Source organism: Nyctereutes procyonoides, unplaced genomic scaffold (genome assembly GCF_905146905.1).
Source record: "Nyctereutes procyonoides isolate TBG_1078 unplaced genomic scaffold, NYPRO_anot_genome, whole genome shotgun sequence".
NCBI lineage: Eukaryota > Metazoa > Chordata > Mammalia > Carnivora > Canidae > Nyctereutes > Nyctereutes procyonoides.
The window spans coordinates 25,257,749-25,285,599 of record NW_026575139.1 but is presented as its reverse complement, the minus strand read 5'-3'; the positions used below and the strand labels follow the sequence as shown (position 1 = coordinate 25,285,599).

General features: G+C 37.0%; 1 protein-coding gene across 6 annotated transcripts in view; it reads left to right on the top strand.

Moving 5' to 3' along the window:
• Window positions 1–27,851, top strand: part of LIN52 (lin-52 DREAM MuvB core complex component) — a 115,228-nt gene that overhangs the window by 5,608 nt on the left and 81,769 nt on the right. For 4 of the 6 annotated variants that reach the window (XM_055304378.1, XM_055304382.1, XM_055304380.1 and 1 more), the window contains exons 4-5: window positions 5,213–5,279; window positions 7,172–7,255. In XM_055304378.1, the coding sequence (XP_055160353.1) occupies window positions 5,213–5,279; window positions 7,172–7,255 (151 nt within the window). Of the gene's footprint in view, window positions 1–5,212; window positions 5,280–7,171; window positions 7,256–11,222; window positions 12,862–17,290; window positions 18,205–27,851 lie in introns of those variants that run through there. The other 2 variants (XM_055304377.1, XM_055304379.1) reach the window with 2 other exon arrangements.

Genomic DNA, 27,851 nt, shown 5'->3' with positions numbered 1-27,851 from the left:
TAACTTATACCTCCTTACAGGATTTTGAAATTTCTCAGTGATTCATCATAAAGCAAAGAAAGACATCCATTAGAGCCATACCTTTTGTACTTTCACTGTGCTAGATACTCTCCATATATTCTCTTATATTCCCACAACCAGGAGAATATGGTTATAGTATCAGGTAGCAGCACTTACATAGCACCATATGCCCAGCACTGTTCTGAGCACTATACATATATTATTTAATCTTTACAAAACCGTGTGGGGTATAGGTACTATTATTATCCCAATTTTATAGTCAAGGAAATGGACAGAGAGAGAGAGAGGTTACCCAAGGATATAGGCAATATGTGGCAGAACCAGGTTTTGAATCCATTGATCTGATTACTAGCATCCATACTCTTACCATCATATACAGAAGCATTTGAGTCCAGTGTTAAAACTTTTCAGTTAAAACTGAAAGGGAACCTTGAAAATTACTTGCCCAAGACCTAGTGAGTGACAGACCAGCATTTGAATGCAGGTTATATCTATTCTAGAGTTCATGCTCTATCTAGTAAAATATGCCACTGGGGACTTGTAATAAAACTCTCACTTTTTTAGTGTAGTGTGGTAGTTTTAAATGTTTTTAAAGGTAGTTTTAAACTTTGTTTTTAAACAAACTGTAAAACTCTTTTTTGTTGTCTGTAAAGGGAAGAGCCACTGCAACAATGATAGTTCAAGAACCTTGTGTACCTTGCTATATGCTTAGCATTCTCTACTTATTGTTAGAGTTATAGATGTTGAGTTAGATAATAAGGCCGCCTAGGGGCACCTGAGTGGCTTAGTCCCTTGAGTGGCTGACCCTTGATTCTTTTTTTTTTTTTTAAGATTTTATTTATTTATTCATGAGACACACACAGAGAGAGAGGCAGAAACACAGGCAGAGGGAGAAGCAGTCTCCCTGCAGGGAGCCCGATATAGGACCCGATCCTGGGACTCCAGGACCACGCCCTGGGCCGAAGGCAGGCACTAAACCACTGAGCCACCCAGGGATCCTCATGACCCTTAATTTTGACTCAGGTATGATCTCGGTGTCATGGAATCGAGCCCTGAGTTGGGCTACTCACTCTGCTTGTACCTCTCCCTCTGCTTCTCCCCCACCTCAAATAAATAAATAAGATATTTTTTGGGCAGCCCCGGTGGCGCAGCAGTTTAGCGCCGCCTGCAGCCCGGGGTGTGATCCTGGAGACCTGGGATCGGGTCCCACGTCGGGCTCCCTGCATGGAGCCTGCTTCTCTCTCTGCCTGTGTCTCTGCCTCTCTTTCATTCTTTCTGAATATATAAATAAATAAATCTTATAAATAAATAAATAAATAAGATATTTTTTAAAAAGAGTATTTATTTATTTGAGAGATAGCGAGAGAGAACCTGAGCAGGGGGGTGGGGCAGGTAGAGGGAGAAGCAGACTCCCCACTGAGCAGAGATTCCCAAAGTGGGGCTTGATCTCAGGACTCAGGGATCATGACCTGAGCCTAAGGCAGACGCTTAACAACTAAGCCACCCAGGATCCCCTAAATAAATAAAACCTTAAAAATAAATAAATAAATAAATAAATAAGTAAGTAAGTAAGTAAGTAAATAAAGTTAAATATATATATATATATTTAAAGCCCCTCTGGGCCAGTGGCTTTTAGGTTCCTTGACAGTATCTGTTCAGTGGTAGTCAGATTTTGTGGCCTCTCATTTATTCAAAAGCTGGGGTTATAGGAAAGTTGGCCCATACTCTTAGCATTCAGTAAGGCCTAAGCATGAAGAGTTCGGGATAATATAGGGCTCTGGAGTCAGATACACTTGGATTTGAGACCTGAATCTGCTTTTAGCTGCCTGCGACCTAAACAAGTTTCCTAACATTTCTGAGCCTTAGTGTTGAAACTACCTCATAGGTTTCTTCGTGTAAAATGCCATAATGCATGTAAAATACATTGCATTGTACCTAGGATGTAATAAAGAGTACATAGTAGTTATTAGTATTAGATTGGCTTTTGTCTAGTAGATTGAATAGAAAGTGTCTAAATTAATTTTCTTACGTTCTGATTCATACTGACTTTTCAGTTTAGTTAATTATATTTGTAACAACTAAGTATTTTGAGTTAGAAATAAAAGGTTTTTTAAAAATCTTTAAAAACCTTTTATTAAAATATGCTGTTTTTTGAAAATCTGATTATGTATCGACCCCTTTTCCCTAGAAGTATGCACATTCATACTGTTTTGTTTCTAGGAGTTCAGGATCATCCCAGGACCCTAGGTTAAAATCTCCTGATATAGTCTGTTTCCCTACTGGTGGGTAAAAATGGCAAATTTGACCAATGGCCTTCTAGGAAAGGTGTATAGAGTAATGGTTTCTGAACCCAGACTTCCTGGGTTTAAATCTTGGCTCCAGTAGCTGTGTATCTAGAGGCAAGTGATTTATAATTTTCCTATACGTCAGTTTTTTTCCCTTGTAAGATGAGGATAATAATACCTGCTTCATCCTGTTGTTTTGGAAATTAAGTAACACGATGCATTGGTCACTCATGTTAATTAAAAAAAAAAAAAAAAGACTCAGCAGACATAATGTTTCTTAGCCATACCCCTGCCTGCACAACAGAATCATCTGTGTGCAGTCCTGCAGCTTTTAAAAAATACGTATGTAATGGTTATAACTTGGGAAGTGTGCTGTGTGGCTGTACCTGTGGACCCTGTGGTGGGTGTTCATTTAGCTTTATGTCTTATTTTTGTGTATAGTAACATAGCATTCTGTTGGCATTCTTAGCTGTGGAAAAGGAGGGGGGTCCACTGGCATGAGAAGTGTTTGGATCTTTTTTAATGTGTGGTAGTTTTGTGTTTTTTGTTTTTTTTTAGGATTTTATTATTTATTTGACAGAACGTGAAAGAGCACAAGCAGGGAGAGCAGCAGAGGGAGAGGGAAAAGTGGGCTCCCTACTCAGGGGAGCCTGACATGGGGCTTGATCCCAGGATCTCAGGATCATGACCTAAGCTGAAGGCAGATGCTTAACCCATTGAGCCACCCAGGTGTTCCTAGTGTGGTAGTTTTTTGGTTTTTTTTTTTTTTTTTTTAAGATTTTATTTATTTATTCATGAGAGATACAGAGAGAGAGGCAGAGACATAGGCAGAGGAAGAAGCAGGCTCCTTGCAGGAAGCGTGATCCAGGACTCAATCCCAGGACCTGGGATCACACCCTGAGCTAAAGGCAGGCACTCAACCGGTGAGCTACCCAGACATCCCTAGTGTGGTAGTTTTAAACAAATTGTAGATCTCTTCATTGTCTTCATTGTAAAGCAAAGAGCCAGTGCAACAATGAAAGTTCAAGAACCTTCTGTACTAAATACAATTTGCAATGTTTTGTTACCTTTTTTGTATGCTTAGGATGCAAAAATGTTTTTGAAGCTAAATAGGTGGTATTACATTTAAAAAAATACATACGTAATTGGCCGTTGGCTCTGTTCTCTCCACTGGATCCTCCTTCCACCTCTGATATTTTAAATCTATGCATGTGGAGTGTGGCCAGGTCATCTGTATTTTTTTGTTACGTAGATGATTCTCATGTGTAACTAGGATTGAAAACTGTTGTCCAAAGTTATTCCAAAAATGGGCTCTTTTTCACATTTTTTTTTAAAGATTTTATTTATTCATGAGAGATACACAGAGAAACAGAGACACAGGCAGAGGGAGAAGCAGGCTCCACGCAGGGAACCCGATGTGGGACTCGATCCCAGGACCCCAGGATCACACCCCAGGCTGAAGGCAGGCGCTAAACTGCTGAGCCACCCAGGGATCCCTCTTTTTCACATTTTTAAGTTCACTTTTCAGAAATGCGAATATAGGAGGATCCCTGGGTGGCTCAGCGGCTTGGTGCCTGCCTTTGGCCCAGGGCGCGATCCTGGAGTCTCGGGATCGAGTCCCGCGTCGGGCCCCCGGCATGGAGCCTGCTTCTCCCTCTGCCTGTGTCTCTGCCTCTCTCTCTCTCTCTCTCTCTCTCTCTCTCTCTCTCTCTCATAAATAAATAAATAAATAAATAAATAAATAAATAAATAAATAAATAAATAAATCTTAAAAAAATGAAATGAGAATATAACTTAAAATTCTACAGTTTTCTAAAATGTCTACAATATAATGAAATTTGAAGTGATGACCCTTATAGTCTTCTCACAAATTGAGGATTTCCTCTTTTTAAAATTTTTAATTGAAGTATAGTTGACATATATTAGCTTCAGGTGTAGAACATAGTGAATCAACAATTATATATATTACATTATTATCAACTATATTCCCTATGCTATACTTTTCATTTCTGTGACTTTTTTACTGTATAACTGCAAGTTTGTACCTCTTAATCCCTCTTACCTATTTTGCTAATTCCAATACAACCACCAGTTTTCTGTATTCTTGAGTCTGGTTTTTTGTTTTATTTTCAGATTCCACATATAAGAGAAATCATGCTATTTGTCTTTCTTTGTCTGACTTAGCATAATATCCTCTAGGTCTATTCATGTTGTCATAAATGGCAAGATTGCATTCCTTTTTTTTTTAAGGTTTTATTTATTTATCTTAGAGTGAATGTGAGTGGGGGGACGAGCAGAGGGAGAGAATCTTAAAGCAGACTCCCTGCCAAAGGGCTCACTCCCACAACCCATAAGATTATGACCTGAGATGAAACAAAGAGCTGGATGCTCGACCAACTGCGCCATGCAGGCATCCCAAGATTTAATTCTTTTTAATGGCTGAGTAATAGTCCTCTGCATTTGTGTGGAGAGAAAAGAGAGAGACATCTTTCTATGAGTCTTCCCCTCTGCCAGAGAATGTTACTCATGACTGTCTCAAACAGTTCAGTTGGAGGCTTTTACCAGAACTGAATTTCAAGTAATTTCTTTCATTGCTTTCCTAACCTCTTATGCATGAAATAGTAATAGACCTCTCTTCTTTTTTTTTTTTTTTTGTGGTCAGACCTCTCTTCTAAGATCATTTCTCTGAGATCAGCTTTTTGTAAAGGTGAGCAGAATTATTTTGCAAGGTGACTGGTTTTAGGTCATAGCTGAAGCTTGAGAAATCTGGGTTTTTGAAATTATCATTTGCCAGTATTTTCAAACAACCTGAAAGTTGTGTCACAGCTACTTTTCATATAAAAAGGAAGATTATGGTCTCTACATTTTGTATGTATCTGAGTGGATATATTCTTATATTCTGACAGCCTATTACTAGCTCTCCACCCAAATGGATGGCTGAAATAGAACGTGATGACATTGACATGTTGAAAGGTAAGCAATGCTGGTGACCTCTGACTTGTCACCTGACATTTATGTTCCTTTACAAAACACCTTTCCAATATTCTCTCACTGTTCCCTTACAAGTATTTGCTGCAGTCAAACTGCCAACTTAACCAAGCTTATTCATGGTTCTTCATGTCTGAATGCTTGTCTCTACTTTTCCATGTGAATAAATCCTTTCAGTTCAGGACCCACTCATGATTTCTTCTGCTACTAAATTCCTTTAATATTAATTTTATTTTGTATAATGTTATAGTCGACAAAAAATCTCATAAATTTTTCCCATTTAATTCTCATAAAGGTCATGTGAGTTAGGTATGATGATATCTAAGGTTCAGAGGTTAACTTAACCAAGATTTATTAGAAAGAGTTAAAATTTAAAATGATCTTTTAAGTCTAGTCTCTTATCAGTCTAACACAAGTGCCTTACTTAGGATTTAATGCTATGTATTGTTGTCAGTACTATTAATTGATAACCCCATAGTGGGTTAAAACCTGTCTTTTAGTTCTTTCCATCCCATCAATTTCTCCCATAAACAATAGTGTAAGTAGTGAATATTGTTGTTTGATAAATGACTTGGAACTCAACCACAGAGTAGAAATTTAAATTAAAAAACATTAATTTTCCTTGATTTTGCTCTACTTATTTAATTTTTATCATCTTTCTGGTGATAAGATTCATGATGGTTGTAAAGTAATAGACTGAAATTAAGGTAAAAATCTGGCATTCTTGAGGTATTTAAGCAGCTGAATAGATCGTGAAAGTCTACTTATGCCAGGTATCAATAATGAGGGTGGCATGATAAGTGGGAGAAAATAACATCTTTATTTGATTTCGGAAGTAATTCATTGTACTGCATGAAATGCTTAAATGAGGATCCCCTCCTCCAACCATGGAAAAATTAAATCTCAAGGGCACCTTAGGTTCATTGTTGTAAATGTTCCAAATGGACATTTATATAACATCTCATGCATGTGTATTTTCTAAGGAAACTTTAAATTTTTTTTTTAATTTTTATTTATTTATGATAGTCACAGAGAGAGAGAGGCAGAGACACAGGCAGAGGGAGAACCAGGCTCCATGCACCGGGAGCCCGATGTGGGATTCGATCCCGGGTCTCCAGGATCGTGCCCTGGGCCAAAGGCAGGCACCAAACCGCTGCGCCACCCAGGGATCCCTGGAAACTTTAAATTTTTTAAAAGGGATCATATCGTTATGTTCCATGCAAATTGACCTGTGCCTTAAACATGAAAGGAATTGGGTGCTATTTAAATGAAAATCTGGGAACTAAGTTTTTATTTAAAGTATACTATCTTTTTATCTGGTAAACTTAAATTTTATAGAACTTTGGTTTGAAGGGAAAGTTTGGATTAATATTTAGTCTTTGTTTTCTAAACTTAGGGAAATGGGGAAGAGTAAGTGTTTTATTGCTATTTTATTGTTATTTGGAATAAGAAGACTTACAAACGATAGCGGAGACAGTATCCATTTTGAAAGTCTGTGAGACTTTCTCAGACATCTTTCTCAGACTAAGATCTGCTGTGTCAGATCACAAAGTTTCATATTTTAACAGTGTGTTCATCTTCTGTGATGGGCAAAATGAAATTTATAAAAGGATCGTTGGGATAAAATATAATTTGCTGTATATTTATACTAACTCTCTTCTCATTAATAAGTTCATCTGAAGCATTTTGCAACAGTAGGAAAAATTCACTGTGTGTGTAAGGGGAATAATTGGATGAGAAGAGATATGGATCCATTTTCTACTTCTTAGATAAGAATTAAGCTTGGAAACTTTTATAGCAAGGATTTGCAACCTGAATAGGTTGTTACTAGAGAAGAGTAGAAAGAAATGATATTGAAACAAATGATTCTGTTTCAGAACTGGGGAGCCTCACCACAGCTAATCTGATGGAGAAGGTACGAGGCCTACAGAACTTGGCCTATCAGCTGGGGCTGGATGAGTGTGAGTACCCAGATCACATTTTTCAAGGTTGCATGTTGTGTATTTCCTAATGAGTGCTAGCTATAATTTAAAAAGGATCTTTACTAGGCATTGTGAAGGTAAGAAGTCACTGTAATCTAGAGTGCCTTTTTATGGTATAGTATACTGGAATAATTACTAAGTTTACTCAGTAACAAGTTATTTTTCTTTGTACAATAAAAGTATATTGGAAACCTTAGTTTAAAGCAATAGAATGTCAAATCAAAGTAGCTTAAGCAAAAGAGGGACCTCATTAGTTCACATAAATCAAAATTTCAGGTGTAGGAGTAGCTTTAAGGGTATCTAGATGTTTGACCTTTAATATCATTGGGATGTGCTCTTGTTTTTGCTTTTGTTTTGCATCTCGAGGTGGGGAAGGTGGCCAAAAGTAGCTCCAGTTTATATGTATTTATATTTCATAATCCCAAAATAAAGAACCATCTTTTCTGAACATTCCAAAAGAAAGATCCTGGGGAGGACTCATTCTATACCATCTTGACTCACGTACCTATCTTAGAACCAATCCTTTAGCCAGTTAGCCTAGAGTACTTTAATGGGCCAAGCCTGGGTTCAGGATACAGACACAGATTAGAGGGGTTAGTCTAATCCAAATCACGTGGAATGGGAGGAAGGATTGGTTCCCCAAATAAAGGGCCATATAACAGGCTAAGAACATAGTCGATTGTCATGAGTAATAATTTTAAAACTTCTCATTTATTCCTGTCTACTCTCCATTCTTTTAGTGTAACTTACTCCTTTATAGATTATATTTCTTCCCATACTGTGTTCATTGTAAAACTGGAAAAGAAATTATAGAAATTCTCACTTTGTAAGCGAAAGAGAAACTCAACATATAGTGGTTAGAACTTTGTTCTCAATGGGTACTTCCTGACACCTTCATGAATCCACAATTGTGAGAGGCTGTACTAGCTTATAACTTTCTTTAAACATGCAAGTTTTGCCCTGATTAGAACAATCCCAAAAACAATTTCATAAATTGTTGATTTATAGAGCATATAGAAGATTTGTTCACATTGTTGATTTAAGTTACTGCCAAATTCAATATTTCACTTTAAAATATCATTTAAAACTTCTAATTTTTGATTAAAAGTCCTCACTTCCTTAGGCCTCTTTATCTTTTCTATATTTCCATCACTGTCATTAATAGTTGGCCTTCTTTTACCAAGAAAATATTTTTTAATCACTTCATGAATCAAGGAGCAGGAAACAACAAACTGCTTTGAGATATGGTTGCTAGTGGTCTACTAGGTTCACTCATTGTTACCTAACTCTCTTCCGTGTTACTGGTCATTTATTTTTCATGATTAAAATTTATGCGTCGGCAAGTTAACATTTACCATGTATGTCATGGACTTTCAGGGTTTATAATGAAAAGTCAAGTCTGTGATTATTAAATTCATGAATGCTAGGTTGGTATAATATAGAAGTTGATTCTGTTACTAGCTCTAGGTAGTAAATGCTGTAATAATAATAATCCTTTATTTCTCTGTGTCAGTTTTTCTTTATAAATTTTATGCTCATTATATCAAGAAGATTTTTTTATTGTTTTGTTTTGTTTTTTATTTATTAATGAGAGACACAGAGAGAGAAAGAGAGAGAGAGAGGCAGAGACACAGGGAGAGGGAGAAGCAGGCTCCATGCAGGGAGCCTGATGTGGGACTCGATCCGGGGTCTTCAGGATCAGGCCCTGAGCTGAAGGCGGCACTAAACCACTGAGCCACCTGAGCTGCCCAAGAAGATGTTATATTGCCAAATGTATTTATCAATAGTATTATCTCTAGTTAGTTGTAGTTGAAATTGCTATATTTCCTCTGATTAGTTTTTTTCTGCCTTCCTTTTGGGAAAGGTAAGATATTTCCCCCCATTTTTTATTATGGAGAGTTTTAAACATATATCAAAGTAGAGAGACTAGAAGAATGACCTCATGTTGCCATGACCCAGCTTCCATAGTTAACCATTGGCCAATCTGTTTACTTATACAACCTCCCATAATTATTTTAAAGCAAATCTTAGGTATTATATTACCTCGTTGGCCAGTAACTACATATATATTACCAAAACACAAGTTCTGTTTCCTTCCCTCGCCTTTTTAGATATAACCACAATTCCACTATTATGCCTAAACATTTTTAACAAACTTGCTTAATATCATCAAATAGCTCATCAGGATTCGGATTTCCCAGTTTGAGTTATAATTGTTTTTATACAGTCGGTTTGTTAGAATTAGGTTCTAAATAAGGTTCATACACTGTATTTGGTTGATACATCTCTTAAGTCTCTCTAATCTGTCATAGTTCCACCTGCCTTTTATCTTCCCTTACCATTTATTAAACCTAGTTATTCTGTAGAATTTTCCACTTCCTGAATTTTGTTATATTTCTGTGGTAGTGTTGAATATGTTCATTTATCCCTTTTTATTTCCTGGTAGTTAGATCTAGAAGCTTGCACAGATACAGCTTGACTTTTTTATTTTTATTTTGGCCATTTCATAAGTGGTATTGTGTACATCCATCAGAAGATACATCATGTCTATCTATTTCTCTTTGTGATGTTAAAATTAATTAGTTGATAAAGGCATCATTAGCCTGATTTTTTTTTTAAGATTTTATTTATTTATTCATGACAGAGAGAGAGAGAGAGAAAGAGTGACAGAGAGAGAGAGGCAGAAGGAGAAGCAGGCTCCGTGCAAGGAGCCTGACGTGGGACTTGATCCTGAGTCTCCAGGATCACACCCCGGGCTGAAGGCAGCCCTAAATCGCTGGGCCACCAGGGCTGCCCTAGACTGATTATTCATTGTAAAATTCTCCATCAGCCTTACACAAGAGTTTTAGCAATGTTTGATAACTGCTGAGATCCCCTGTTTTATTGTAGGTTGCCAGATGGTAATACTCTCATTCTGTCATTTTTTTATTATTAACTAAAATTTTTCTATAAAGGACTTTATCTTATCAAGTATTTATTATTACCTTGAAAGCTCTTTCTACAGGATAAATTATTCTTTCTCTTTATCAGCTTTTAGAAAAAAGAGTTCCCCCTTAAACATTAGTAAAGTTCATTTTATTTATTTTTTATTTTTTTTATTTTTATTTTTTTAGTAAAGTTCATTTTAATGGCTTTCCACAGAATCAGAAACTTGATATGGTTTGTTTTAGTTTTTAATCCACACAGTTAAAAACATTATTACTATTCAGTGTTTTATATTTTTAAAACTTTTTTTAAAAGGTTTTATTTATTTATTCATGAGAGACACAGAAGCAGGCTCCATGCAGGGAGCCCCATGTGGGACTCTATCCTGGGACCGTGGGATCACGCCCTGAGCCAAAGGCAGATGTTCAACTGCTGAGCCACCCAGGCATCCCAAGTATCTTTAAAACTTAAAACATTGGAGGTGGGTCCTTGGAGTCACCAAACTCAACTACCTTAAGCACTGAACCAAAGTTCTGCAACAGAAATGCTCATTTCTGCCACATGAGTCCCGTGAAAACAGCTGAGACTTTTCAGAATTATTTTCTGGTTCAAAATTCAGCCTTATTTCAATTTCTCTAGCAGTGCTTTGCCTCTTACTGTCATTTTCCCTGATTACAACAAATTAAATGACATATAGAAAATAGTTTTAAGGGACACCTGGGTGGCTCAATGGATGAAAATCTGCCTTCGGCTTAGGGCCTGATCCCAGAGTTCCAGGATCGAGTCCCGCATTGGGCTCCCTGCATGGAGCCTGCTTCTACCTCTGCCTGTGTCTCTGCCTCTCTCTCTGTGTGTCTCATGAATAAATAAATAAATAAATAATCTTAAAAAAAATAGTTTTAGCTAATAGAATTGGAAAGATTCATGTTGTTATGTATTGGACTTCTTGGCTACAGTCTCTCTTTGTTTTATTGTATATAGTGTATTTGCATAAAAGGAAGATCTTTTTTTGTCCTTACAGATTATTCATCTACTCTAGGGGTTGACATTTACTTGACACCCTAATCTGGTGTTTCGATGTCTCAATCCTCTTTGCTGCATTAATTGAGAGGATGACATGGATGAAAAATAAGCAATAGGAACTGATGAATCCCCAAGGACCAGTGATCCTGTTTTCATGCAAATATCTGCACTGATAAAGATGATGGAAAGAAAAAAAATGCAAAGAATATTTGTCCTCAAAACATGATTGTTTGTCACTTCCCTGGAGCATTGTTATATGTTAGTATTGAAATAATGTGTACCTTCTAGAGCTGATAGTAACTAGATTGTGTCTTTTGGAAGATGAACCAGGCCCTTTGATTTGATACATGATTATGTCTCAACCCTGTTGGTGTGGATATTTTGGAGTGCAGTGATTTTTTTTTTTTTGGTATAGGCATTTATATATAGCTTGTCATGATTGGGGTCCCTTGGCTTGATTTGAGCAGTTAGTTAATGTGAAGTTCCCATGAAATATGAAAAATTATAAACTGCCTTATCATATAAAGAATTTCATTTCTGTAATTTCTGAGTTTAGTGTCCTTCCTGTTTTGCCAGAACTATTGCAGTCTCTAACCGGTCTCCCTGCTTCTCAACAACCCCATTCCAGGCCATCTTGTTTATCCTCAGATTAATCTTTCTAAAGTATCATTTGCTTTTTTTGTCCTTTGCTCATAAGTCATTAGTAGTACTTTACAGACCATGCGATCAAATTCATATTCTAGCATGGCATTCAAAATCCTCTTCCCTCTAGACCTAGTTTAGTGACTAGTTTTATTACTTCTCTCCTTAAAAAACACCATGTACCGTTCCCATTTGAGATATTCACTTTTCCGGGACCCCTGAGTGGCTCAGCAGTTGGGTGCCTGCCTTGGGCTCAGGTCATGATCCCAGGGTCCGGGATTGGGTCCCACATAGGGCTTCCTGTGGGGAGCCTGCTTCTCCCGCTGCCTATGTCTCTGCCTCTCTCTCTCTCTCTCTGCCTCTCTCTCTCTCTCTCTCTCGAATAAGTAAATAAACCTTAAAATAAAGAAAAATATTTACTTTTCCTGTAACACTTGCCCATCTTAATTCCATACATGCTATTCTTTTTTCAGAAAGCTCTCCCTGACCTATATCTAATATTAGAACTTCTATTCTTCCTTCGCTCTTTAGTCTCAGATTTACCTCTTTTACCAGTCTTTCCTTTTCATTCCTTATCTGGAAAGTGAGCTCTCCTTCCTGGCCTCCCACATTGCTCCTAGAGCAGTGTATTTATTTGTATGGCACTGCTACCATTCTGGGAGATTTTTTGGTACATGTCTTATCCATTGATTGATTGTAACTCTTTCAGGTAAGAATCATACTTTGGACTGTATTTCTAATCCATAGAGTACCTGGCATGTCGTAAATGTACAAGTACGTATTTGCTGATTGAATTAATGATCAACTGCTGATGACTTTGGGTGAAATGATAGACTTTTTCTAATGAAATCCATGGACAAAACTGAAAAGGTGGGATCCCTGGGTGGCGCAGCGGTTTGGCGCCTGCCTTTGGCCCACGGCGCGATCCTGGAGACCCAGGATCGAATCCCACATCGGGCTCCTGGTGCATGGAGCCTGCTTCTCACTCTGCCTGTGTCTCTGCCTCTCTCTCTCTCTCTCTCTCTCTCTCTCTCTCTCTGTGTGTGTGACTATCATAAATAAATAAAAATTTAAAAAAAAAACTGAAAAGGTGAAAGTTTCTGGAAATCGTTCTTTTTTCTAGATAGTTTTAGTGATGAGAAGTAACATTTGTAATGTCTGGAATTTTTCCTCTAATGGCTAGAATGATCAACCACACATAGTAAAGATAAGAATGAAGCTTATTGGGCAGCCCCGGTGGCGCAGCAGTTTAGCGCTGCCTGCAGCCCAGGGTGTGATCCTGGAGACCTGGGATCGAGTCCCACATCGGGCTTCCTGTATGGAGCCTGCTTCTCTCTCTGCCTGTGTCTCTGCCTCTCTCTCGCTCTCTCTGAATGAATAAATAAATAAATCTAAAAAAAAAAAAAAAGAATGAAGCTTATTGATGATGGTTTGATTTTATCTTCTACTTGAACATTATTCCATCATTGTTATGACCTGGACATGATCTTGATTTATTTAGTCTTTTCAACAGTCCATTGGTTGCTTTATTCCTAAGACCAGTAAAACTAGAGGTGCCTGGCTAGCTCAGTCAATAAAGGATGTGACTGTTGATCTCAGGGTTGTAAATTTGAGCGCCATATTAGGTGTAGAGATTACTTAAAAATAAAATCTAAAAAAAAAAAAAAAAAACCCAATGGAACTATCATGAATCCATTGAACACTGACTCTCAACACCTTTTGCCCTTTAAAAAGATGTTCCCTCTTGTCTCTGAAAGCTAGAAACCATTTAGTAGCCCATGCAGATAAGCTAAGTAATGACTATGTTCAAGATTTTTTTAAAGATTTTTTTAAATTTATTTATTCGTGAGAGACACAGACAGAGAGGCAGAGACATAGGCAGAGGGAGAAGCAGAAACAGGCTCCCTGTGGGGAGCCTGATGCGAGACTCAATCGCAAGACCCCAGGACCACAACTGGAGCCAAAGGCAGATAGATGCTCGCCACTGAGCCACCCAGGCGTCCCTATATTCAAGATATTTTAAAATAGAATGTGAAAATTGGGAAAGCAGAGGATCGTGCCATTTGAAACTAGGTCTAAAGTACATCTGATGATGTACTTGTTCTGTTTCTTTTTTTAATAGCAGCTTAGTTGAAATATAATTCACCCACCCTACAATTTACCTATTTATAGTGTGATGCTATTAAGTAGCTTTTAATATATTTAGAGTTGTACAGCTATCACCACAATTGTAGAACAATTTTTATCTCCCAAAAAAGAAACACTAGACCCATTAACAGTCATTCCTTATTTGCCCCCTAAGCCCATGGGTCTAGACCGCCACTAATCTGTCTTTATGAATTTATCTATTTTTGACGTTTTGTATTGGTGGGATCATACAGTATGTGGTCTTTGTGACTTGTTTCTTTCACTTAACATAATGTTTTCAAGTTTATATTAGAATGTATTTAACTTCTTTTTATGGCCAAATAATATTCTATTGTGTATTTATCCACCAATTATCTGCATTATACTTATCCCCCAGTTGATGGACTTTTGGATTTTTTCTGTTTGGCTAGTATGAATAAGGCTGCTATAAACATTAACTTACAAGTTTTTGTATGGATTTACCTTTCCATTCTCTTGGGCTTATAACCAGAGGTGGAATTCCTGGGTCATATGATAACTCTGTATCTGACTTTTTGAGGTACTGTCAGACTATCTTCCATACTGGCTGCACCATTTTACATTCTCACCAATAGTATATGAGGATTCCAATTTCTCCATATCCTTGCCAATACTCGTTTTTTGTTTTCAAAAAGTTATCATTCATCCTAGTGGATATGAAGTGGTATCTTATTGTTTAGATTTACATTTGACTAATAACTAGTGATACCGAGCATGCTTTCCTGTATTTATTGGCCAGTTGTATATTTTCTTTGGAGAACTGTTTAGACCCTTTACCAATTTTTAAGTTGGAGTATTTGGGCATTTATTATTGAGTTATAAGAGTTCTTTATATAGTCTATAACAGGTCACTTACATATATGATTTGCAGAAGTTTTCTCCCATTTTGTAGGTTGTCTTATTACTTTCTTGGTGATGTCCTTTGAAGCAGAAACTTTAAAATTTTTAAGTCTGATTTCTCTATTTTTGTTGTTGCTTCTATTTTGGTTTCATGCCTAAGAAACCATTGCCTAATCCAGTGTCCCAAAGATTTATGCCTGTGTTTTCTTCTAAGAGTTTTATAGTTTTAACTCTTACACTTAGGTCTTCGCTCATTTTAAGTGAATTTTTATGTGTTTTTGAGGCAAGAATCCAAATCCATTGTTTTGCATGTGGATAGCCAGTTGTTTCAAACATTGTTTGAAAAGACTGTTCTTTTCCTGTTAATTGTCTTGGCATTTTTGTTAAAAATCAATTGACCATTAATGTGAGGGTTTATTTCTAGATTCTCAAATCTGCTTCATTGATCTATATATGTCTATCCTTATGCCTCTAGCTCACTGTTTTGATTGCTGTAGGTTTGTAGTAAGTTTTGAAATTGGGCTGTATGAGTTTTCCAATTTTGTTCTTTTTCAAGATTGTTTTGGCTACTCTGGGGCTCTTGAATTTCCATAGGAATTTTAACTTGTCAGTTGTTGCAAAGAAGTCAGTTGGGATTTTGATAGAGATTGCATTGAATCTTTAGATCATTTTGGGGAATATTCCCATCTTAATATTAAAATGATTGCATTGAATCTTTAGATCATTTTGGGGAATATTCCCATCTTAATATTAAAATGATTCATGAATGTAGTATGTCTTTCTATTTACTTGTTTTTAATTTCTTTCAGTATTTCATAGTTTTCAAAGTATAAGTTTTACATTTTGTTAAATTCCCAAGTATTTTATTTTTTGATGTTGTAAATGTTATTGTCTTTTTAATTTCATTTTCAATTTGTTTACTGATGCTTTATTTTTCCCCCCAAGTTTTTATTTAAATTCCAGTTGGTTAACATACAGTGCAATATTAGTTTCAGGTGTAGAATTTAGTGGTTCATCACTTACATAAAATACCTGGTGTTCATCACAACTGCCCTCCTTAATCCCCATTAGCTCTTTAACATCTCCCCCACCATGCTCCTCAAGTAACCATCAGTTGGTTCTCTATAGTTAAGAGTCTGTTACTTGGTTTGCCTCTCTTTCCCCGTCTCCCCCACACCATGTTCATTTGTTTCTTAAGTTCATTGGTACTTTAGAGAAATGCAGTTGACCTTTGAATAATGGGGCTTGAGGTGCCAAACCTCTGTCCAGTTGAAAATCTGTGTAAACCATGTTCAAGGATCAATGTACAATTAACTTCTGTATGTTGATCTTATATCCTACAACTTCACTGAACCATTTATTAGTTCTAATAGAGTTTTAGTAGACTACTTAAGACTTTCTATATTCAGGGGCACCTGAGTGGCTCAGTCAGTTAAGCATCTGACTCTTGATATCAGCTCAGGTCTTGATCTCAGGGTTGTGGGTTCAAGCCCCATGTTGGGTTCCATGCTGGACATGGAGCTTACTTAAAAATATAGGGGACGCCTGGGTGGCTCAGCAGTGAGTGCCTGCCTTCAGCTCAGGGCATGATCCTGGAGTCCCGGGATTGAGTCCCACATGGGGCTCCCTGCATGGAGCCTGCTTCTCCCTCTGCTTGTGTCTCTGCCTCTCTCTGTGTCTTTCATGAATGAATAAATAAAATCTTGAAATATATATGTATTTTTTTCCTATATACAGAATCGTATCATTTGCAGATATAGTTTTACTTTTTATTTCTTTTTTTTAAGACTTTATTTATTTATTTATTTGAGACACAGAGAAACAGACATGGGCAGAGGAAGAAGCAGGCTCCATGCAGGGAGCCCGACACGGGACTCGATCCCGGGACCCTAGGATCACACCCTGGGCTGAAGGTGGCGTTAAAACCACTGAGCCACCCAGAGATCCCCTACTTTTTTTATTTCTGATCTGGATGTCTTTTATTTCATGGTCTTAACTTAATTGGCCTGGCTAGAAATTCTAGTACAGGATTGAATAGAAGTGGCAGAAGTGGACGTCCTTGTCTTCTTCCTGACTTTTGGGATAAAAGCAGTAAGTATGATATTAGTTGTGGGCTTTTTATAGATGTCCTTTGTCAGGTTGAGGAAATTACCCCTTCTTTTTTTGTGGAGTGTTTTTATCATGAAAAGGTGTTGAATTTGATGAAGTTCTTGATTACACTTTACCTTATATTACAAAATAAATGAAAATCTCAATTTATACTCATTTAGTTGGTCTGAGTAGAAACTTACTTAATGTTATAAAGAAAAGATAGGCTAAACAGTTATTAATGTAAATAATTTCGCAATGAGCATATCACCCTCTAAGACTAGCTTTACGAAATTTAGCTTTTGTTTTGTTTTTTTGGTTTTTAAAAAGATTATTTATTCATGGGAGACACAGAGAGAGAGGCAGAGACACCGGCCGAGGGAGAAGGATCCAACTCCAGGACCCTGGGATCACGACCTGAGCCAAAGGCAGACGCCCAACCACTGAGCCACCCAGGCATCCCAAATTCAGCTTACTTTGATATAAGTTGTTGTTTCTGCTAATTTATAACCTAATCCTGTATGTTCATTTAGAAGTCTCAATGGGACTGTTATTCGGCTAAATTTAATCACTTACTTTTTTTTAATCACTACTTTTTTTAAAAGCAACATTTTATTGTAAAAAAAACAGACTTCCCCATTCCTGGTATTTCATCCCATCAATCTACATTGATGAAGTTGTCTAATACCAGAAACTATTTGGTACAACTTTCTTAAGAGGTGGTACCAAAGAAAAACTTCCAAGTTAGCCTGTGGTATAGTAGACTTCTCTACCCTCTAGGCATATAATTTTTTGAAAAAAATGACCATTTATATCTAGAAATTGTTTCCCATCTAGATAAAATTCTGAAGAACAGTTAGCTCTAGTCTTTAGATTTTTTATATTAATCTGCGAAGGAAGAGAAGGAGAGAAAAACTGGGACTCTTGCAGCCTGGATATTCTTCTCTGTGGCCTGACCGCAGATTTGTCTGACTTAACTTTGTAAGGCCTGTAGGGTCTCCCTCTATAATAGAGGTTAAATTAACTTCAGTTGATTGATTGAGGAGGAAAATCATCTAGCCTTTAACCTCTAGATGGCAGCATGAGTCTTACTGTGCTACCAGCTTTTCCTTGACCATTTCTCTTGAACTGGGTTTCTGATTTAGGTAAGACATTCTTGTGACTTTACCAGACTATTTGCCTAACTTTGTTGATGCCTTTCTTGATTTTTTTAGATTTTTGTTTTTCCTTTTCATCCAGTTTTTAAATCCCTTTTCAAAGCAATATATATTTCTGATGCTCAGAGTCCTTTAGTTTCTCTATTGTCAGAAAAAATATTTTGCTTTTTTTTTTTTAAGATTTTATTTATTCATGAGAGAGGCGGAGACGTAGGCAGAGGGAGAAGCAGGCTCCATGCAGGGAGCCCCATGTGGGACTCAATCCCGGGACTGCCGGATCACACCCTGAACCAAAGGCAGGTGCCTAACCGCTGAGCCACCCAGGCATCCCAACATTTTGCTTTTGATTAAAGAGATTGGTAGAAAAAATTCTAAAAATGTGGTAGTTTAATTCAATAGCTTCTGTACCTGGATATAAGCCCTCTCAGAATGGGCTCAGTTCTCATCTTGGCTTATCTTGTTCTATCCTTTGAGTCTGTAGGTTACCGTGTGAGATTAGACACTGCCTTATTAAGCTAAGGCAAGAATGTTGGCTAAAATTGATGAAATAAACTTGGATTCATTAGTCGTTCTTCAAGAAGAATTTAAGTGTTTTAAAATAAAACTTGCAAATAGCCATTTTGAATGATGAGGAATAGGAAAAGAATGAAGTATTCAGTTCAGCAACTGAGTGCCGACCTCGTGCAAGGCTCTGCAGGGGAATATGAAGATGAATAAGACATAATTACTGTCCTTGTGCAGATTAAAATCCAGTAGGAAAGGGAAATAAGACAATTAAGTAAATGATTCTTAATAGAAAGTAGAGGAGGTGAGCTCCATAAGTGTTTGAAGACCTGTGGGGTGGGGGAGAAGAGAGTAATTACATTAGATTGCTATAGGAATGGCAGGTGTGTTTGATTTTGAATGTCAATATGGATTGATTAGTAAGGATTGTATAGGGCCATTGAATTGAGGATTTGAGAAGGAGCCTGGATTCAGAGAAGTCAGTTAGTGTTGTCTGCTGTGGACAAGAGGAAGGGATGTGGTAGTATTTGCTATATCTGGATCAGTGAAAATAGACATTAAAGAACACATACGAGCTTGTTAGGTGGGAGTGGGAAGGGACCATATTCCAGGTGGAGTGAATATTCAGAGCAAAACAGAGTTTGAAGGAATACCTGTGCTCAAGGAATGGGTGAGGGTGATCTGATGCTTAAAGAGCCCAGGTTACATCAAGGTCCATAAGGACTAAGACAAGGAAGGAGACAGGGACTGGATTAAGGAGAGCCTTCAATACTAGGGGATGAGGAGTTAAAGGTAGCAGAAGCACGTGAAATTTTTAAGGTATTTTAACAGCTATAACATGAACTGTGCGTTCAGTATAGATGATTTATAGTGACACTCACTAAAAGAGACCTTATCGGGATCCCTGGGTGGCGCAGCGGTTTAGCGCCTGCCTTTGGCCCAGGGCGCAATCCTGGAGACCCAGGATCGAATCCCACGTCGGGCTCCCGGTGCATGGAGCCTGCTTCTCCCTCTGCCTATGTCTCTGCCTCTCTCTCTCTCTCTCTCTCATAAATAAAAATAAAATAAAATAAAAAAATAAGAGACCTTATCATAAGGTAAAGATGAGAAAGTAAAAACTATATAGCCTTAACACTAAGAAATAACCATTGTTAATATTAGATGTGTTTTTTGCCCCACTGTTTTCCCTTTCTGCTTGTGTTCATACACAGGCATGCTTTTTAAATAACCGAGGCTAGTTATATGTATATGGTTTTAGCCTGTGCATTTTTTTCATTTATTTCGTCTTAAGTATTTTTCTGTGTCAAAAATTCTACCATTGAAGATTTCTGAGTAGGGAAGTCACGTGGTTAGGAGCTGTTGGTGCATAGGATGGAATGTAATGGTAGAGCCAGGAGGCTGGAAGGTATTATGGGAGTCCAGCAAGAAGAGTTGAGGGCTTGAATGAATGGTGCAGTGAGAATGGAAAGAAATGCACTGACAGAAGATGTTTCAGCTCTGTCATTTCCAGAACTAGGTAACTGTCTGGATGGATGGATCGAAGGGATAAAGCTGAAATTAGAGTCTACCATGATGCTTTGAACCTAACTAATTACAGGGACTTCAGAAGAAGGAGAGAGATCCAGTTAAAGAAAAACATCACATAACTCTTCTATACATTTCTTAGGAGGCAGGCACCTTGATTTTTTAAGAAATAAGTAAAAGCCATTTGTTCTTAGGTGGATGTTACTAATAGAGTGACAGCAATACTCTAGTTTGGGCAACAGGTAATGTTTTGGATAGATATTTTTCTGTCAGGGAGATAAACATGTGTAACAGAATATCCATAACTTCAGAAATGGATTTGTGGAGTCCCTCTACAGTACTCTTTGGCAGATCAGTAGGCCTTTCAGTTGAATAAATTACTTTGTATAGTTTTCTTCCATGGTAGTGATATTTTATTCACTTAGCTTACCTATATTCAGGAAATTGGTATGGTCTTTATATATAGTTGATATCCAAATCTTTATTAACTGGAAAAAATTTTCAGAAGTATAAATTTGAAATAATGTGGTAACTACACTTACATGGTGAGCATTGTATAATGTATAGAATTGTCAAGTCACTGTGTACACCTGCAAATAATATAACATTGTATGTCAACTATACTTCAAAAATAAATAAAGAATATGTTTAAAATAACGCAATTGGCCCCAAATACTTGATATTGATACATCTGTTAATTAACAGCTATATTTGGAGTATATCAGCAAAAGGGTCAGTTCCTCCCAGGAGTGAAGACAACATTTTACATGTAGCTAGAGATTTGTGAGATCTCTGACAGAGAGGAAATCTCTGCCAACAAATTGTCTTCTAGAAAGGCATTTCCTACTGCTACATTCTTATGAACACCAAGCATTATAATTTTAAAGTCATTGCTAACTTGGTAGGCAAAACATTAATATCTTGTTTTAATATTTATTTTTTCAGTTGTGAGGATGAACTTTTTTTTTTAATGTTTCTTAATTATATCTGTTGACAGGGAAATTCAAGAAGGGGTATGTATTTAAATTATTTTAACCTGAAAAATAAAGCCAGGGAACTTGATGCAAAAGCACCTTAAGGACAGTGTTTAATCTGCACTACTCAAATACCAAATGAAATTTATCTTTTGTTTTCTTTGTTTCGGACATTGCCATACCATTTCACCATAGTTATTAGCATGGGATCCTATTTAGGTAGTAATACAGTATAAAATCTAGAAATCCCACTTTGGAAGGATAAAGGTTATTCCTCATAATTAGAAATTGTCAGTTTAGCCTTAAGTATTTTGTTTTTAAAAATGTATTATGATAATGGGAAATAAAACATGCCATTATTTCTCATTTTTCTCTTGGTTAACAAATTAGGATACACAAAGCCTCAAATTACCTTTAAGGCTTATAAGCATTCATATATTTTATCCATTAGTCAAGTTGTTTCATAAACCCAACATTGCCTCTGAAATGGCTTTATGCACAAAGAGGATTTTACCATAAAATGCTTGTGATGTTCTATTCTCTTCTGATTTGGGGTGGGGGGTTGGGGAACACAAAGATAGAGGAAAGTAAGTGGGGCATACATTAATTTGGATGGGGTTGGTTTCAAAGTAGCATTCTGTTTAATTGTAGAAAATACATAGGGAGGATGTACATACTGAAACAATTTAAAGTTCAACACTAGGGGAATATCCAAGTTAATTATAGTACCGTCCACACAGGAGAAGACAGTGTAGCCATAAAAATGTTAAAGCAGGGATCCCTGGGTGGCGCAGCGGTTTGGCGCCTGCCTTTGACCCAGGGCGCGATCCTGGAGACCCAGGATCGAATCCCACATCAGGCTCCCGGTGCATGGAGCCTGCTTCTCCCTCTGCCTGTGTCTCTGCCTCTCTCTCTCTCATTCTGTGTGACTATCATAAATAAAAAAAAAAAAAAAGTTAAAGCATTAAGGAGAACTTAATGACAGAAAACTGCTGATTATATGTAAGGATAATTGCAAGTGAAAAAATTATAATGCACAACACAAAATCAAGTTGTTTTTTTTTCTTTTTGGTTTTGTTTTTTGGTAGTGTGGACATAGACAAATGATGGGAAGGAAATACAGTAATATGTTTTTGGTTTGTTTTTCTGCCCTAGAGGAAGAGACATTTATTCTGCCCTATAAGCACCCAAAATGCACAAATATTTTAATGCCTATCTCGTGATTTTTTTTGTTCTTTAAAATTTTCTGAATTTTCCTTACTGCCCACAGTGATCCCATTCTATTTTTGGATAGAGAAACTAAAGAAATAGAGAAAAATTGTATACCATTCTAGAAACAAAATTATAGTTACATGAAAGATCTATCTCCTGATATCCTGTGCAGTTAAAATTTTAAACTCTTTTACCAACTGTTTCTAATAAATAAAAATGACTAGATCCATTAACAATAATTGATCACTTTAAGCAAGTGATGAATAGCTAGGGGAGAGTTGTGATACTTCATTTCCCATCCTTAGCACGTTCTTCCAGAAGTAGAAATTTGGGAATAAAAGGAGTGGTAGCCTCTTGGGTCAAGGGCAAAAGATGGCTTAGTTGGTGAAAGAGGATCTTTTCATAAGCAAACATTGGCCAAGATTTTGTCCAGCTTTGTTCTTTCAGCTTTTCTCACCTGTAGTTGGAGAACAATACTTTTAGTTTAAACTGTTGAGTAGGGGATCCCTGGGTGGCGCAGTGGTTTAGCGCCTGCCTTTGGCCCAGGGCGTGATGCTGGAGACCCGGGATCGAATCCCACGTCGGGCTCCCGGTGCATGGAGCCTGCTTCTCCCTCTGCCTATGTCTCTGCCTCTCTCTCTCTCTCACTGTGTGCCTATCATAAATAAATAAAATAAAAAAAAATTAAACTCTTTAGTAGGAGTAAAGAACTGTTTGAATGTATGAAATTGCAGCTCTTTGGTTGGGAAGTAAAATGAGACCTCAGATTCAGGATACAAAAATATTCCACTGTGACATCATTTTTTTTGTTATCTAATAAACTTTCTAAAATGGAAGTATAATATATATAATGAAAAGTAAATTATAATTTACGGCTTAATGAATTTTCGGAAAATTAGTACTTCCCTGTGACCATGATCCAGACCAGACGAAGATAACCTTTCGAATATAAAGCCACCTTCATGCTTTTCTCAGTGACTATCTGCCCCTTCCCCTAAAGCAAGCACTATTGTGACATATCATGAAAGAATTTTGTTTGTTTTTGAACTTTATGTAAATGGAATCACAAGTTACATACTCTTTTGTGTCTGGCCTCTTTTGTTCAACATTTTGATTATGATATCCATTGTCTTTAGTGGTCATTTGTTTCTTTCCATCACTGTGTGTGGTATGCTGTTGCAAGAACACAATACAATTTTTTTCATTCTGCCAATCATGAACATTTGAATTGTTTCCAGCTTTTGGTAATTATAAATAAATACTCTGAGCATTGGTAGTATATGTCTTTTTTTGGTATATGCATTTTTGTTGTATATATAACTAGAATTGTTGGGTTATGTCTATATATAATAGATGCTGCTTCCAAACAGTTTTCCAAAGTGGTTATACCAATTTATAAGCCCTTTGGCAATTTCAGTTCCTCCAAGTCCTTCCTGGGAGACTTTTAAATTCTAATCATTCTGATAATTATAATGGTACCTCAATGTAGTTTTAATTTCCATTTCTTAATTATTAATGAGGTTGAGCACTTTTTCATATGTTCATTGGCCATTTGGATAACATCTTTTGTGAAGTGTTTATCATTATCATACCTCTTGCCCATCTTTAAAATTGGATTGTCAATCTTTTAAAAATTGATTTGCAAGTAATATTGACATATTCCAGATAATGCATTCCTTGTCAGTTACATAAATTGCAAATATCTTATCCCTCTCTATGGCTTGCCTTTTGATTTTCTTAATGGCATATTCTAATGAGCCAAAGTTTGGGGTTTTTTTCTCCCAGCTTTATGTTTTGTCAGGTTTCAAATCTCTTTTAAATGTTTTAAGAACAGTACAATACTTATATACCCTTCACCTGTTCACCAGTTGTTAACATTTGTTACAGTTGCTTTATCTTTCCACATATAATTTTAAGTTTATTGTTTTATTCTTGAACTATTTGAGAGCTAGCTGCAGAAACCATGACACTTCATAAATACTTAAGCATAATTTTTAAAGAGTGAGGACATTCTCCTACATATCTACAGTATAATTTTAACACACTCAAATTTACCATGATACAATATAATTGACATACAATCCTTATTCAGATTTCTCCTATTTATTTATTTATTTATTTATTTATTTAAAGATTTTACTTATTTATTTATGAAAGACACACAGAAAGAGAGAGAGAGAGGCAGAGAGAGAAACAGAAGCAGGCGCCATGCCAGGAACCTGATATGGGACTCGATCCCGCGACTCCACGATCACGCCCTGAGCCAAAGGCAGGTGCTAAATCACTGAGCCACCCAGGGATCCCCAGATTTCTCCAATTTAAACACAAATTTTGAATTTTAGTATAGTTCATTTTTGGAGTATTTTCACTTTTTGTTAATGCCACCCCTGTCATTTTAGCGTAGGTTATGATAATGTTAAAGCTGTAGTATCTTAGAAATGAATATTAAATTACTAGATATGTGACTTGGGCTGGCTGAATTCTTTTCTTCCCCTACTTCTCCCTCATGGGGATATCAGAATATCATTATTGGTTACATAATAGAAAAAACTCAAGTGGACAAAGTGAAAGTGTGTTTTCTTACTGGTTTCCTGATTTGATATGTAAGTTTTCTGACAGCCTTACTGAGCAATGCATTTTTAAATGTGTTATCATTTGTCATGTGGAAATCCTTGGAAAACCACTTTCTAAAAAAAAAAAAACAAAAAAATACTTTCTTTCAAAAACCAAAACATCTTTAACTGTTGACTAACTTGGGCACCGTATGACAAAAAAACTTGTATAATGAGCTAATAACTGAGTTGGTGTATATAATTATTTTAGAATTGGAAAGGAAAGAATAAGGAAGATTTTAGTCTCACATTAGTAATTAAAACTTCCATCACTTAATTATAAAAGACATCTTTTCAAATGTGTATGGAAACCATTATGGCTAGTAAGAAATAGAGAGTAAATTTGTAATATAAAATGGAAACAGCAGATCTAAGCAATGGAGGATTATTAGAATAGAAGTTGTTTGGGTGGGATGCGGGATGTGGAAACCACAGGGAATTACACTGGAGCCATTGATTTCAGTTGGATTATTAATGATTTATCTAAGCGCGGTGCTTATAGAACTTACAGTTTGACCCAGAGCAGAAAATCTACCCTGTGCAGTGGATTATTTTTAGAAATAGTGAAGCCTACTAGATAGGTTTCTTTTGAGAAAAAAAAAATAACTTCATGAGGATTGGAACTACGTCTTGTGCAAATGAATCTGTGTCAAATTCCCCAGTCAACTAGAAAGAAAATCCAGTGTGAAGAAGGAAATGCATTGCTGTGAAGATGCCTGAGGAAAAAGAGCTTGTTTGGGCATCTTTGTTGTGAAGGTTTAGGAAATCACTGAAGCACTGTACACAATCTTCAGTGGCTTACTGTCCAGTATAGTTTTTCTTTTTCAGTTCATAAATCTTTTGTAGAAATGAATACATTGTAACTAACATAAAACATGTAAACAATGACATTAAGTCCCTGTTTCTTGGTTCCAAACATATCCCCTGGGAGATTAGTATAATCATTGGCATTTCTGTGGACATTTTGTGAGGTTTGGGTTGTTGTTGTTCCTTTTTTTTTTTTTTTTCCAAAAGATTTATTTGAGAAAGAGCACATGTAGGATGGGTATAGAGAGAAGTTGACTCCGTGCTGAGCAGGGAGCCCAACGCGGGCTCCATCCCAGGATCCTGGGATCATGACCTGAGCTGAAGGCAGACGCTTAACCGACTGAGCCACCCAGGTGCTCTGTGAGGTTTATTTTTAAGAAGAAATTCTTTTTTTTTTTTTTAAGATTTTATATATTTATTCATGAAAGACACACAGAGAGAGGCAGAGACACAGGCAGAAAGAGAAGCAGGCTCCATGTAGGGAGCCTGATGCAGGACTCGATCCCGGGTCTCCAGGATCACACCCTGGGCTGAAGGCAGACGCTCAACTGCTGAGCCACCAGGCAGGATTTCTTAAGAAGAAATCCTTAAGGGGTCAGATCCAAGGAATTATATCTGTATTTGATAGGTTGATAAACTTAAGTTTGTCTGGTTTAAAGAAAGCTTTGTACTAACTTATTGTAGTGAATAGCTCATAGGAATTGCTTTTTCAAAATATAGCTTAAAAAATACCTCTATTGGAGTGCCTCAATGGCTCGGTCGATTAAGCACCTGACTCCTGGTTTCATCTCAGGTCATGATCTTAGGGTCCTGGGATTAACCCCCACATTGGGCTCAGTGCTCAGAACGGAGTCTGCTTGTCTCTCTTCCTCTGCTCCTCTCACTGCCTCTGCCCCTGTCTCTCTCTCTCTCTCTCTCATAAATAATTAAAATCTTAAAAAAAAATAAAAAGTACCTCCATTTGCGGAAACTATGGCTAGTGGAAAAACGTGATGGCCTGAGTACGATACAAGAGAAAGAACATTAGCTTAGAAATAATTAGGTAGGAGCCAGATGATAAATAATGAGGGACGCCTGGGTGACTCAGTGGTTGAGCATCTGCCTTTGGCTCAGGGCCTGATCCCGTGCCTGGATTGAGTCCCACATCGGGCTCCCTGCATGGAGTCTGCTTCTCCCTCTGCCTGTGTCTCTGCCTCTCTCTCTGTCTCTCATGAATAAATAGATAAATCTTTTTAGGAAGGAAGGAAGAAAAAGAAAGAAAAGAAAAGAATGAACAAGTGAGGGCAATATAGTGATGAACGGTTTGGGTTCTGGAGTCATGCAGTTTTATTATGCACCTCAGTCTACCACTTAGGCAAGTTTCTTAACTCTCTAAGTGCTAGTTTCTTTGTGGAATGGAGATAATAACCTTAGAACAGTGGTTCTCAGATTTTTTGGTGTCACTCTTAAAGATTCATGATGACCTGAAAGGCTGCTTGTTTGTATGGGTTATATCTGTCTATATTTACTGTTTCAGAAATTAAAAAGGAGAAAATTTAGAAATATTTATTAATGAATTTTAAAATGGGAACACATCCATTACATAGTAACATAAGTAACATTTTTATGAAGACTAACTTTTCTGAACAAAAAAATATTGACAAGAGTGGCATTTTTTTCAAATTTCTTTACTGTCTGGCCTGATAAAAGACAGCCTGAAAAAGATTTTCATATCTTCTTTTGCTTTCAGTGTTATATCTTCTGTTAGGTAGGCTCTAGAAAACTTCACTGGTCACTTATTAGAGAATGAGTGACAAGGGTGTCTTAGTATTATACATATAGTTTTGGATTCATGGACCCCCTGAAAGATGCTTAGTGATTCTTAGGGGTTTTCTTTTCTTTTTTTTTTATTTTTTTATTTATGATAATCACAGAGAGAGAGAGACAAAGACACAGGCAGAGGGAGAAGCAGGCTCCATGCACCGGGAGCCCGATGTGGGATTCGATCCCGGGTCTCCAGGATCGTGCCCTGGGCCAAAGGCAGGCGCCAAACCGCTGCGCCACCCAGGGATCCCTCTTAGGGGTTTTCTGACCACATTTTGAGAGCTTTTACCTGAGAGTG